The sequence below is a fragment of the Amblyomma americanum genome, chromosome 1 (genome assembly GCF_052857255.1).
Source record: "Amblyomma americanum isolate KBUSLIRL-KWMA chromosome 1, ASM5285725v1, whole genome shotgun sequence".
In the NCBI taxonomy this organism is placed as follows: domain Eukaryota; kingdom Metazoa; phylum Arthropoda; class Arachnida; order Ixodida; family Ixodidae; genus Amblyomma; species Amblyomma americanum.
In genome coordinates, this window is record NC_135497.1 from 405,703,683 (window position 1) to 405,718,902 (window position 15,220).

General features: G+C 44.6%; 1 protein-coding gene across 1 annotated transcript; it reads right to left on the minus strand.

The window, feature by feature from the left end:
* Window positions 1-3,602, minus strand: LOC144102597 (uncharacterized). The gene is made up of 5 exons (XM_077635829.1): window positions 3,395-3,602; window positions 3,093-3,230; window positions 2,224-2,319; window positions 1,202-1,462; window positions 1-38 (listed from the first exon to the last, which is right to left on the minus strand). The coding sequence occupies exons 1-5, from the start codon at window positions 3,600-3,602 to the stop codon at window positions 1-3; spliced, it is 741 nt and encodes a 246-aa protein (XP_077491955.1).
* Window positions 3,603-15,220: the final 11,618 nt, after the last annotated feature.

The window sequence follows — 15,220 nt, forward strand, 5'->3', positions numbered from 1 at the left end:
TCACTTGCACTGAATGTAGAAGCTCTCCAGAAGCAGCTCTGAAAATAAAAAGTAACAAATATTAGGTGAAGTTGAGAGCCATAAAAATTTCCTCGACAAACACAGTCAAGTTATTCTCAATCCACCTCATTGCAAGATTTTTTTCTTCATGTTTTCTATGCGAAGGTTCATTGAAAACAATCAGTTCCATGTTCAGGAACATGAAATCTCCATATTCTAGAAAGAGCACACTATAAGATTGCATGACACTAGCTGATAAGCAAAAGCTGTACACGGCTACGCCAACAAAATTCGTCTTTAAAGGTGGCTCCTACATCTTATTTGGCCCTGAATTACAGAGACAGCTAACTTAGCAATTCTAACCCGTTGGACAAAAATGCATGTGTACCTGTGTTCAATAGTACAAACATTCTGTATAGGCATTCCAATCAGCTAACAAGAGAATTATCAGAGGCATATCATATTCACAAAAACTCTGACATATGCGTCAGCACACCATCTGTTGTAATCCATGATAGTGAAATTCGGTATCTTAATTCAACACAGTGATTCGTTTTGTCATTTTGGGGGTAGGCGCAGGCTCTGCTGGCTGCCTTGCGTGAGCTATTTAACCTTGTGTTTTTTTCCAATAAACTTCAGTTGATAGTAGCGCTTGTCCTTCGTGTTTTTCTCTTTGTGTCCCCTGTCGCAGCGCTTTCTAAAGTTTTCAAAGATTTAGCAACTAGCTCAATTATCTGGGTTACTGAAAAAGAATCATTACCCAATTTACCACATCACAACTTTTAACAGGTAAGCAATGGATAATGTTTCCGGAGTGTTGTAGTTAACTACAAGAACAAATAGCACAAAAACAGAACTATATATCCAACATGACGAATACTATGACATCAGAGAATATGAAAGGCACTCTAAAAAAGAGGAAAAGGGGTTACAAGATGGCAGGAGTTATTTTTGAAGTTTATGCACCAACCAGTTTGTGCCTTCTGTGCATATTTTAGAACCACAGTTCACAAAATTAACTATTCTGAATATACTATGCAGTAAAAGCATTTATGATTGTAAATAATATTTCAAAATGGTTTGCAGGCAGTTGTACAAGAGTGTAAAAAGGTCAAAATCTTACATAGTCAAAAAATTATATTATTACCTCAGTTACTTTACAGCTATGCTATATTCACAAATGAGACCTGTAATAAGTTACCTGCTTTGGCAATTTCAGACAGAGTGAGCTCCTCTCGCAAAAGGATGTGGAGAGCCTCTGACAGTTTGCAGAGGTGTCTCCAATAGTCCGGGTGCAGGATACCTTCTAGGCACGGCAGAGCATAAAACAGTATCCACTGCCTCCACTCAGATGCTTTCCAATGTCCTCGTTCTCTAATTGGCCTAGGCAGCCTTGTCACACAGAGTGGAGGTTTGATGGCCAACAGCCGTGAATCAATGTCTTCAAGTGTAGAAGGACGACCTGCAAAATAAATGTGCATACTTTTGTTGTGAGCAGAGAGAATAAAGCAAGGTGATAATACCCTGTAGAATACAAAAATCCCAACAGATGAAAGGAAAAAAAATTAAAGGCAGAAGCACTGCTATACACACTATATAAATACCTGTACATGCATATGGTTGCAACTTGCTTGTACCAATTAAAATAACAATAAATGCTCAGTACACTGTAAAGAAGATTCAGCATTTTATTTTATGCAGCACGTTTTCCTACCCAGCAGTTACCAGCAGCCTACTAGCCCAACCTAGCTACCACCATCTTATGTCATCATGGTTTCTCAAAATATGTCCAATAGGAAGCCAGCTTAGTAGTAAGTACTAAACGGCTGCATCATACTATTTCAGCACATTGTGTACACTATGTAGAGGCACCATCAACAGTGCCTTCCACTAATCATACTCAGTAAAGCCAAGGCCACAGATTATAGCATGTGCGTGGTCTACAATCTCTCAGCTGCGATTTCCCTGCAATAAGATACACATTTGAAAAAGTGACGATAATCAGTAATAAATGCAGTGCCACAAAAAAGCCGTAATATTTCAGCAACTTTCACTAGTAAGTTTTAATTTTAGTTTATAGGGGTTTAACGTCCCAAAGTGACTCAGGCTGTGAGAGACACCGTAGTGAAGGGCTCCAGAAATTTCGACCACCTGGGGTTCTTTAATGTGCACTGTCACTAGTAAGTGAATCACGAATGAACCGCTTTGTGTGCATTGCCTTACCAACATAGAAGTGTTGACCTGAGTTCGACGTTGACAAAATTATCTCGGTCACTTGTCTTACAACGCCTATCAGGACGGAGTGCACAAGGTCTAGACCTGAAATTAAAGAGAACGGCTAACATCATTAAAAATACAGCACAATTCCATGAGACAAAGTACAGGAATGAGTAAAATACTGATGTAGGCACTGAAGGTGGATAAAATGAGACAAAATAATACCGAAAATTAGTTGCAAAAAAATTAACATATTGCAGGGGCTGTAGAACCTAAATACTGGAAGCAACCAATTTTGCATTAAGTGTTGCACAGTTTAATAAACAAGGCAGCAGCCTAGTGCTATCGTTTTATAGCTTACGAAAACCATGGCCTGGTGGAGACATTTGTAGTGTGTAGAAAACCCCGGGTAGAAAAAAGGTAGAAAGGCTGGAGCACTGGGAAAGCATGCAGGCCAAATCTCTTGTGCTTATGTAAATGCTGCACTGATCTAGGCTTGTGTATATGACAGGCTTGGCTGCCTTGGTGCACCACAAATCCGGCATAATGACGTGGAAAAATGGCACATATCATGGCAAGCACTGCCACCCAAGAGAGTTTCCATGAGTAACTAAGGAAAGAATTCGCAGGTTACACATTACCTCTCACCACCTAAACGGATGTGGTTTGCATCACTGTTCTTAATCCTCAAAACAAGAAATGAACTTGACCATGCAGGAATTTAAATGTATAGTGAGGGCGATTAACCTTATTTTCCTTTTTACTAAGCGACCGTTCATACCTCGGACAAGTTTTGCCACATATATAGTAGTTGTGACATTGGTCAGTCCATGCCAGCTAGAGAAGAAAGGAAGAAAGGAGAAAAATGCCCTTACCTCCCAAATTCATGAGTGCAGATGGCCCTTTGAAGCCATTGATTATGTTATCATAACCTTCTGCAAGCTTCATGTCGCGTATAACCATGTACGTGGTTCTGGCTTCTGGCTGTTCTTTTATGATGTACCGCATGCTCCCTTCAGGCAAAAAGATAATACAGCACTTAAGCACATGAACAGTAGTTTCCATAAGCTGGCACCCTTTAAAAAAATAAGGCTCTTCTGATTTCGGTTCTGCTGACAGCTCTGACAACTGCTCAGTGTTCAGCAATCACCCAAACCACTGTCGAGCTGTTAAGAACCTTCAACATGCTCCCCTCGGACGAAGCACCAGGGGCATCCAAAGTACCCGTTGAAGGGGACCATATTCAGTAGCGCTGCCCTTGCTGGCGCATCGACTGAGCAACACAACACAGCTGGTTTAGAGTAGTGTGTAGTTGTCAGATATGTCCACTTAACTACTTCGGTAGTGTTGACTTCAATTACAAACTTCTTCAAGAAAAGTTGCATGTTCGGATGTTTCTTGCCGAACCAGAGCCCAGCAAGTACAGGATGCTTAAACTGCAAGTGCGGTGGCAGTTCAATCACAATGAAATGTAAGGGCCACACTGAGGTCTTTGACGATTTCCAAACTGGACTCCCGTCAGTGTTGATAGTGAGAGTGAGGTCATCTTTCGGAAGTCTTTCCCGCATTCTGCTGTAGCACTGAGCACTTGTAACGTCAGAAATGACAGACTGTGGCTCTTGCAGCTTCTCCAGGTTTTCATGAAGCTGGGCCTTCGTGCTTTCAATTGCAAAGCTGAGTTGCTTAAGCAAATTCAGAATGATGAAAAATGAGCCGTGGTCCTTGAGCTTCTGCAGGGCACTGGTGTAACGGCAGTTGGGGCACTGTGCTGACTTATCAATCACATTTAGAAGAGCACCGCATGTCTCGCAAAAATAGTGGTACTGCACAATGTCTTGTTTTTCCTTGCACCACAGTTTGCGAAAAGCATATGTGCTTTGGGGCAAGACATTTTGTCCAAATAGGAAATTTATTAGCTTTATTAAGTCACCTTTAATATGATCACCGCGGTAAAGTCCTCGTACTGCACTGCATTTGAAACCGGAAGAATGGCCATACAGTCACTCCAGCAAATAAATTAATTGCCGCACCGCGCTGCTATGCTGACGGATACCGACAAACGTACAGCCCCTATTTGCTACATATATGGGAGCCAAAGTGGCCTGATCAGGGCGGTATAAAGGTGCCGACTAAACTACACTGTCTCGGACCTCGAGTGTGATTAACGTATATTTCCCCATTTCCCCCCACAGGCTTTGTGCCTTCGTGTCAAAATAAAGGACTTTCAATCAGTTATTATTAACGAATTATTAGAGTATAGCATGCCTCCTCTCTTCGCTCTAGCTCTGCAGTTCAACGTACCCCAAAGTTCTTTGAAGGCTCAGCCTCTGTGGGGTTATTTAGAGCACACTGACATATGTACCCCTGTCCAAGGCAAGAATCAAGTTCAGGAAATGAGTCATTAATTGTACCAGCGCACGAGTAAAATCCTCTCTTTACCTAGAATCAGTATGCATGCTGTTGTGGACATACTGGACTCGTTATGGACTCGTGTGGACTCGTTTTCATGTCATGCAATGTATACATGAGACGCTCCCTTGTACTTATTGCAAATTCCACTGGTGGATCTGAAGCGAGGCGCTCGAATCGCAAAAGAGCGCCCCAAACCGCCTCGGAGCACAGCGACCGTTGTCGACCAGCGCTCCGTATTGAACGGAGTTGCTCCAAACGACCAGCGGAATTCGCGCGGTCGGTCAAGGTCGACCAGTGGAACTCGAATTTGTCGTCGCGGAGCTAGAAAAGCTGCTCCAGCACGACCAGTGGAAATCGCCATTAGATGATTTGATATCTACAAGGAGTAGAATTTTCTGTGTGTCAACCTGACTATGTACTGCACTGATATTCGTGACCAATGTACCGGAGCTTTATTGATAATGTTCAGTCCGCGTATCAATATTAGCAAAGCAGAACCGAATTGAGGTATGGGTACAGTAGCCACTGCAGTATGGTTCCAAATACCGAACGCAGCCATTCAGGGATGAAGCCGTAGCCATGCCGTAGCCGAAACGCATTGTCGCCGTCGTTCAGAGGCAACGACACTCGTGCTTTTTCTTTCATAATGCTTGCGTTTGTGAGATACGAGGACAGAGTGAAAGCAATAGTGCCGGTGGCACTAATTAAGCGATTTTCGGCTACGAATGAAGGCGACTTCAACAGTGAGAAAAAACATGAAATATATTGGTGTAGTGAAGCCGGAGCGGTACTAGGGTACTACCCAGCGTACGTTCTCGCGCTTGCAGGTAAGCCTGCCTTTGTATGATTTGCTTAACCGTATCCGGAGAGAGCTTAGCCTGCGCCAGCACTTGTTTAGAGCGCGCGAGCTGTTTGCTCCGGTCCTGAGTAGCATTCGCCGTTGGCCGCAAATGTGCCTTGAACATGCCTGGCACCTGCCGGCCTGCGGTTGGCTGTGTGCACTTTGCTTCTGTTGGCTGTGCAGACTCAATCAGAGGTACGGAAATTCACTAGTAACATTTGCGTTCGAGCGCAGTCGAGCGGACAATTTATAAATTTTAATTTGTTGGGGTAAACGTACGAAGCGACACATGAACCATGAGGAATAAAGGAGGGCTCCGGATTAATTCAGACCTTACGGGGTTCTTTAACATGCTGCGTACATCGCACAACTCTAGGCCGATTTGTACTTAGCCTCCATCCCAATACGGCCACCACGAGCGAACGCCAAAGCCACAAAGCCACGAGGGGGGGGGGGGGGGGGTCCGAATAGACATGCAAACCGTACAGGTACAGTTTGGCCCTAGCAGATCAGCTACGCTAACGCATCGCTTCATTTGCTTCTAAGCACACCGCTCGAGCGCTCTTCACAAGCGTAGTGCGGTCCTGTTCTGTACTCGTGTGCGGTCCCAGGCGCCAGGCCGCAAGGCATTGAATACGGCTGTAGCGATGCAGCACCCCTACACCCGTATTCTCCTTGTGGTCGTGGTCAAATGGCTGCCATCGAGTGTGTTTAGCTATTTGTCCGCTGCTTAGAGCACGATGACCAGGCGAAGTGCAAGCAGTAATGTTCCGCTCTTGTGTTCCCAACACGTGGCTGTACCTACAATAAACGATACCTACAGTGTACAGGATGTGTTCTCTACCTCAAAAATTGATACCACCATACTGATGGTCAATGTACAGCTGCACAGATGGTATAATATTGTGACGTTTTGAGTAAGGCACATTTGGTGTTGCCAAGGTGTGAAGCTTTGCGTCTGTGCCGAGTTCTGTTGATGGCAGCTTGATCAGGAGCACAAAAGCAACAAAGTTTCTCATCTCATAGCTGTATTAAAGCTTGAAAGTTGCCCCATTTTAACCCATGAATGCAACTAATTCAAATATGGACAACATTCTCTTTTCAGATACATTCGATTCATTAAGGAAAAAAATAAAACTGATGCGGGAACCGCTGCCGCGTTTCATTGAAAAAGCGGAAGAAAGGGTGCCAGGCAATGAAAGGGTGCCAGGCGATGAAACGGTGCCAGGTGAAAAGAGGGTGAGTGTGCAGTCACTCATGTGTATTCTTTGTATTCTGTAGTCTTGCACCAAGCGCCTTTGGCATTCATAACCACCTATCTTGTGGGTCTTTCTCAACACTGTTGCTTATTCAAAAAAGGCAAAAAACATGCAGAATTGAGACTTATTGTACAACAAATAAAGTCACTGTATTTTCTATACCAGAGCTTGCCACAAAGAAAAGAAGCTGTCAAGAAGCAGAAAGATGCGAGCAGCAGCCTTCATTCTGAAATTATTGAGGAGCACGAGCAAAAGGTAAATTTATTGGAGGAATTTTTTTGATTTTACGAGTAGCATCACTGGCGGCAATATATTGGTGCACATTATTTCTGTTGTCTACGTTATTGTTCTTGTGCATTCTAAATTTTAGACTGCAGAGTTCGGCAGCATAAAGGATGCCCTGGCCCGAAAAGAAGAAAACAGGCGCCTGGGTAGGGAATTGCAGGCTGCCTAAGAATTAAATAGGCAGCTTACGAGTGCCCTGCTGGAGAAAATTGGTAAGCACCTTTGGTTTTATTTTTGTGAGTCGGTTGGAGTAATACTTTAAACTTCAGTGAATTACACAATTCATGCTGTACTCAGATGCGTCTCTTAGCACATATTGACCCTTTGGTCACACGGAGCATCAGGTATGGTTTCACTGATGGAGCACAGGTTGAAGGAACGCAGGCAGGGCACAGGCAGCAGGAGTAGAAAGAGGCAAACTATTCACTTATTTATAGCATGGCTCGAGATGGAGACAAAGAAGTCACGTTTTTTCTCCTTGAGGTTTTTCGTCCACTCTTGCAGACTGCATTTTTGGCCGGTGGTCACGATATCCCCCATCCAGCAGAGTTGTGACCCCTGAACCCATTAGCAGCAGGTTGCAGTAGGCGATCATGTAAAAGCGCAAAAAACAGGGACAAAGAAGGACTGGACAACGCGAGAAGGACTGGACAACGCGAGCGCTTCGTGTTGTCCAGTCCTTCTTTGTCCATGTTTTTTTTGCGCTTCTACATGATTGCAATGCAACAACTCGCCCAATGGTGTGTGCTCCTGTGCAGTAGGCCTCCCAGTTTCACATCATATGAGTCCCAGGCCCATGTACTGTGCGATGTCGGTGCACGTTAAAGAACCCAAGGTGGTCAAAATTTCCGTAGCCCTTCCCTACGGCGTCCCTCATAGCCCTTGTTCCTTTGGGACGTAAACAGCCATAAACGAAACCAAACCAGTTCGACATCGTCCGAGGAAGCAGATTCCCGGGAGGTTCTCCTTCAAACTGGCCACCCTCTGGGCCCACAGGTTACCCAGAATATGGCCCAGAATGTTCACTGAGCAGCACATAAGGTTCTTCTCTCCCACATGCCGAGGCCGCCCAATTTTCCCATCGTCGCACTGTCACGGTAGCTGTGTGACCTCTGAAAGAATCTTACCAATAGCCATTTCTTAGCAGAGATACGCAGATGCATGAAATAGAGGAAGGCGTGAGTTTGAAAAAAATGGTGAATGATGTAGCGTGGCTAGGCCAAATTCAAATTAGCTGCACTAGCCCTCCTGTTTTTAGTTTCGTTTCAACGCTCGGTTTTCAAGGTCAAGGTGGCATAAGTGAAAGATAGGCGAAATTGTTGAGTGAGGGCCTATTGCTAGCGTACTACAACTGGTGGAGACACTTAAGCTCTGCCTTAAGGGTATGACACGACAGTGCTAATGAGTTAAGGCCCAAATATGCGGATTGTTTGTACTATATTTTATATTCATAGATCACTAGGGATCTTGATACCATTCCTGGCACAGTGGTTAAGCAATGCGCCACTGCCTTGTGATAGCACATGCTGACACTGGTGGGGCTTGAGAGCCCCAGAGCAACTTCTCGTGACAAATCATTAATGGAATTGCCACGGTAGGCATGATGGGATTGGGACTGACAGTCTCCAAACCAGCGAGTAGATTCTGTAGTGGTATCACACTACAAGTTACCGGAACTGGCTTGCAAACTTTGGCAGTCCCAAGAAGTTTTAGGGGGAAAAGCCTCCGAAACAACAACCCAAACACTGGGGCCTCGCCGAGGGCTTCTCAGTTGGCGATTTATGATGACGGCTTTCGTCAATTTAGTTCCTTCGTTAGCACTTGGACGTCTGCTGTGCGATGGGCGCGGAAGGCTCAAGGTACAGCCACAAAGCCTCTGCTTATGGAAAAATGGGCCGTTTCCTCTAAGATGAGCACAATAACACATGCCTTGGAAGAACAGGCAAGAGAAGTTGTTTGTTTCTCAGCTTGCTCGGACAGATGCAGTAGTTGCTTCCAGCCTGAATACTCGCTTTGTCATAAACATTTCAGTATTCACGAGGCCCTGCAAATGTAAATATAAAGTGCAGCAAATTTTTGTCATTTTTTGGCCTAATGATTGCTTTAATATTCCTGGGAATGCTCAAACTATGCTCCCCTCTTTATCTCAATCTTGCTTCATGCAAATAAACTTGCGGACATTTAGTGGCATATTTGAAGGGACACTGAGGGCAACTTGATGTTGGCCTCTATGAATAGATTGCTGAATTCAAATGAAAAAGATGCACTTTCACTGTAAAAGGAGCTTTTGTGAGCTTGGAAGCGAGAAATAGAAGCCATTTTCGGACATTGTTGTACCTTTTATGTAACAAGGGGCCTTTCTCTGCCACACTTCATTGTCGTTCCACGGTGCTTATTTTTTTATGTATTTCGATAATCGCAGATGAAATAGCGAGCTATGTTCGAAGGGGCCAGCAGCGTGGCGAGGTCATTGCAGAATATATTATGCCTCCCTATCTGGACCCAGGTAACACTTATGATATTCCCGAATATCTTGTCAAATTAGAGCAAACTGTAATCAATGTTTCGTTTGATATGTTTGCGGGCACACAACCCTTCCCGAGGTGATGCTGACGCCCACGACAAGTGCTACAGGTGCTTCAGGTAAATTTTTAACTGCTAATTTTTATTTCCGGCTCCCTGAAACATCATCAGTACAGGCATATGAGAACAGGTAAATTAGCTGAGGCCAGTTCTTAGGGCCAGTATTCTTACTTTATCCCTTGAACAGTGGATAACAATATTAATAAAACAATAATAAAAAAGGAATACATTATGCCTCCCTCTTTGGACCCAGGTAACACTTATGATATTCCCGAATATCTTGTCAAATTAGAGCAAACTGTAACCAGTGTTTCGTTTGATATGTTTGCAGGCGCACAACTTCCCGAGGCGATGCTGACGGCCACGACAAGTGCTACAGGTGCTACAGGTAAATTTTTAACTGCTAATTTTTATTTCCGGCTCCCTTAAACATCACCAGTACAGGAATATGAGAACAGGTGAATTAGCTGAGGCCAGTCCTTAGGGCCAGTATTCTTACTCTATCCCTTGAGCAGTGGATCCCTCAAAGCATTCACTGATTTTCTGAAGCAGTATAAGGTGGTGTTGAATTCAGGTGCAAACCAAAGCTTTCTTCGATCAGCTGTGAGAACTGCCAGGGGGCCATTTTTGGTCAACTTTTCTGGGAAAAAGGTGCACATTAGAATCAAGTAAGTATGATAATTGGGCAACAATGAAGTATAACAGCAAACGATCGAACACCCGCCAAATTATAAAAAAGGAAACAGCTGACGTTTTTTGCCTGTCTGGGTCCTCTGCTCACCGGGAATACTATAGCACATGGTTGGCTAAGAAAATAAATTCAAAGAGTGACTGACTAGTGTTTTGGAAGCCATTGCCAATCTCTCACGGGAAATAAGAGGACTGATCTGTAGCAGGCAGTGTGCGGTATGGAGGAAGGGAAGCTCAAGAGAGGCCCTTTCTCACTGAGTTGCACGATAAAAAGTGTGCTGGAAGTCGCATGTTTTTCTAAGGACTACTGGGATTCTTTGACCGGCGGCAGAGCCAATAATGTTGAGCGTAGCATTGTCTTTTTCAACATTGTCTGCTGTGCATACACACTGAAACAGTGGCCAACAAGCAAGGAGGAGCACTCATGTTCGGCTTAAAAAAATGTGACTTAACGGCCTCTCAAATTCTTTTTTTGCTCCATCTTGTGTGGTAAGGCGCGATATGGCAATAAAGGCATTCATGCTCCCATTGAGCAAGAGACGCATGCGGGCATTGGCGAAAGGCTGCACACATCACTAATCATCCTTTGCCTACCTGCTCTAGTCTGCACTGCTGAAGCTCTGTGCTGTACAGTGAAGCGAATATCCTCTGCAAAGGGGTAATGATACAGGCACGAGGCGTTAACTTTCTTCTGGAACTTTGCACTGCGGTTGTGATGTGCTCAGGAAACGTTCTGTATTGGTGAAGGGAATGCATAGATCGCTGGGACATTTGCATTTCACGTTTTAATTGCCAAAGTGCTTGCCTGTGTTTAATTTGCTATATTTTCATTAGCCCGAAATGCAGTGAAGTGGTGTACAGTATTTTTCTTTGACAATGGTTTTGTTTGTTTAGATGTTGACTCGGTCCTGGCTTGCTTGTCTCCAACTGAAGCTGATGTACATTCTGGTGAGTGTTGGATTTTTCTCGATCCATTAGTGACCAGTTCCGAGATTGGTTTTGTTTCATGGTGATTCAGCCCCACCTTCTACATCTCCAGAAGAAGTTGCTGTACCTTATGGTGAGTCTAGTATTTTGCTCATTCATTAGAGACCCATTCATCCAGCAAATTTCGGAAGAAAAAACAATTGTGCAATTGTTCACCATAAAATGAATTTCCAACTATGCTAGAAAAAAAGCTCTGTGAACCATTAAAATCAAGCACACATGCTTGTTTTGATTTATTTGCATCATTTTCTTTTACAATGAAAGCTCGTTAAGTCTAACCCGAAGGGGACTGGAAAATTATTCGAATTAAGCGAAGTTCGAATTATCGAATGGCAGCAGGAATGAGCGGTCATTGCGCCCTATCACACGGGCTTAATTCTAAGCAGTCGCACCTAGACTCATTATCACGATCTAGGCGCTACTATAGGTTTGTGGTGGGGAATTCTGAGAATCAAATTCATGCGGTCCTGATCGCAAATAAAATTGATTGGCCAGTTATGCACCAGAAACAAGTACTAAAATGCATACGTGTAAGCAGCAAGCTTTAGTGCTAGAATATAGGACACTATTTATGCTCCAAAGCATGTTTGTTTATGGGAAGGGTTTTCAAAATTAAAAGTAATCGGTGATGTGCATTTGCTTGTGTTCCTTCTGCTGAAGCTCCATCAGCATCATTTGGAGCTTGCCCAAGAGCTCCAGTGCAACGTCAGAGTTCTCATTGGCAGAGAAGTAGCGTGCTGCAACATCGAGTGCCGACACTACTTCATATGCGAGTAGAACCTAGAAAGCTTTGTTTCCTCTTCTCCTTTTTTACTGGAAGAGCACTGCCCGCATCCTGCACAATGGGCGAGTTGCAGAAATCTTGGAAGTCTGCTACCGTGCACAGTGAATACTCCTTAACCATGGTGACCTAGACCTGTTTTGGCTGAAGAAATTGGGTGCAGCACTGCAGACTTTGGGAGGCACAGAAGCGTTGCACATCTTTTCTGCACGCTCCTGCTGTATGTTGTAATAAAAGGATTAAGCACACCCGTGCTGAGCCATTACTTGCGATGGGAGATGAAGCAGAGCTGCTCCTACCTGCTGCTTGTCACATGCATGTGGGGCATAAGGCGATCATCTCCAGCACTGGCACCCAACTTCTGCGTTAAGGGCAACACGTGCCATGACGGAGTTCTTGGTTTGCTGGGTAGCTGACTTCCAGATTTCTGCGCCCATCATCGAGTTATGATCATGGTTTCTGTGTTGGCCAAACTGCATTTCATGTCAAAAGTGTGATGTCTTCTGACCTCAATATGTGCAGAGGACACTACTCAAGCAAACGGTCTCCTGCTACCCTGCTACTAAACACACTTGAGGCCGTGAATGGACAGGTGAGCATGTACATGTTATATTTCAGTACCAAGAGATTGCAAGTTGCATATCATACTAAACCCATTTCATAATAAGTCGTTAAGACTGCTTTGTTTTGTTGCATAGGGGTGCATAAAAAATGCTTTCTTTCCTGGAAGCACAGCTGACTATTCTGTTGGTTCTGGCAGCTTTTGCATAAAGGCACACTAGGCTGGCTACTGTCACGTTGCCACTGTCATTCCTGATGAGAAAGAAGACGCACAACATTGTTCTGGCATGTTTGTTGCTGCAGCCACAGGATGGCTTGCCTTGGGGCGAACACCGTGATTGCTGCCTAAGCGGCCATTCGGTGTTATTTTGGCTACCAGCGATGCAAAGGAGAGTCAGTTGCTGTTTGATTAAAACTTCTTTCTGGGCGAGTTGGTGCATTCTGAACCTAAGAAATGTAACAGCCCTAACTCATGCATCCGCAGAACGAGAGGAGAAATACGAGGCACAAACGCCGAGTGTCAACTTAAATTTTATTGATGGAAGGCAGGCACCTTATAAAGGCGAGGAACAGGCGGGAAAAGGATGGCAGCGATACAGCTGGGGATAACTACAGCATCGAAGAATGCACACGCTAACAAGCAGTATAAGAAAATCAATCCATATCAAAACACGCACAAAAAAGAAAATTGTTGGCCACTTGTCAAAAGTTGACTCTGGAGCAAAGAACAATAAAGAGTGTGCTAATGCACCTACTGCGATATTTCTTATATGGTATGCTTCCAGGCTGACATGCGCTGTCTTGTCGGCACTCTTACCGAGAATCTTGGTCTCTGAGCGGAGCCACGCACCCTTTGCACTTCCTAACCTGCATGCATAACCAAATGTGTGTACTTGTCCTTTAAATCACTTAAATTTCGGGCATGCTCCCCCAGACGTTCCCCGATGCACCGACCAGTTTGGCTCGACAAAGCTTTCCACATGTCAAGGCAATGGCGTAGGCCACTCATGTGGAACACTTGAACTGAGTTTCATGTTTTACCTGGCATCCACATTTTTTGGAACTGAAGCGATTTAAAGAGGCGAGTACATAGGTTTGGTTTGTGCACGTTGGTTAGTGCAAAGGATGCATGGCTTGGTTGGGAGAGATCTGGATTCTCTGTAATAGTGCAGACAAAATGGCGTGTCAGCTTTGAAGTATACCATGTAAGGCAGTAGGCGCATTAGCAGCCTGTCTTTATAACTCTTTTCAGCAGGTGTCGGCTTTTAGAAGTGGCTAACAAAATGAGTTTTTTTTTTGTTTTGGTTTTTCTTATGTTGCTTGCTTGTGCTTACATTTTTTGTTGCTGTTGTTATCCCCGACTGCATCGCTCCCATTCTTTTCCCATCTGTTCCTCACTGCTATACGGCGTCTGCCTTCCATCAATAAAATTTCAGTTGACAGCCAGCGCTTCTGTCTCGCATTTCTCCTCTCATTCTGTGAATGCATGTGTTAGCACTGTTATATTTCTTAGACAGTTGCTGTTGCTGGTGCAGCAGAATGTCAAATTGCATGTTGCAGGCACGTAACCAAGATTGTCAACACTTTTACCGTGCAACTCATGTTTTTAATTGCAGTTTTTGCCATCTCCAACCACGTGTTAACATGCGCTGTGGAGAAAAAATTCCATGAGGACTGACAGACAGAAAAACTTTATTTCTGCAAGTGAGTTTTAGACCCTGCTGGGTCCCAGGGCCACTGCGCGGTCCCGCACTGCATCATGTAGATCATGTCGGGACACGACGTTGGCAGCCCGAGTCACCGCAGCAAGCTGCGATGTCAAGTCTGCAGATGTGAGCAGGACCTCCCAGTCATCTTAGCTCGAGATGCCGTGCTGTCCCTGCGGGGGAGGGTCAGTAGGGCAGCCGAAAAGGATGTGGGGGAGTGTGGCCTGAGGGTCACCGCATAGGGAGCATGCAGGGGACGTGCCACAATAGTGGGATAACAGCTGAGGGGATGACAGAGAGCGGGTCTGGAGGCGTCTGAAGACGATCTGTTGGAAGCACGGTGCAAAAATACTGAGGTGTTGACACTGCGCCCGCTGGAGCGTCCCGATTATGTTCGGCCACGGCGGAGTGCGCCATGCAGTTTGGCTGCAAGCCGACAGATGGCGCCGATATCAGCGGGCCCAGTTGAGCGGTTCTGGCGCCTTGAGATTCCGCTGCCCAAGCTCGATTTTCGCTTTGGTGGCGTGAATTGAATTCAAAACACAGAAGAAATTCGTTGCTTAAAATTAAAATCAGTAGTGTAGCAGTTATAAAATCTTGTTTCCATGAAATTATCTTGTGCAAAGCGGTTAATGATATGGGCTCAGTCGAGCAGCACTCAAAGCTCATTCACGTTTCGCTTCCTCGCTCAATTCATGTTTCATTCGATCTAATCATAGATCTAAGCATAATAAAGATAAGTTGAGGTCCTCGTGAACTTTTACGCTCACAAGGGCAGAAAATTATTGCACCGGAAAGTTTTTGCTTGACGCTTATCGTTGCTTCTTCACTCTGTATGAAGACCGTTCAAACATTGTTTCGTTGAGTGGGCTAATTTTCAAGATGCAGAGCACTAGTA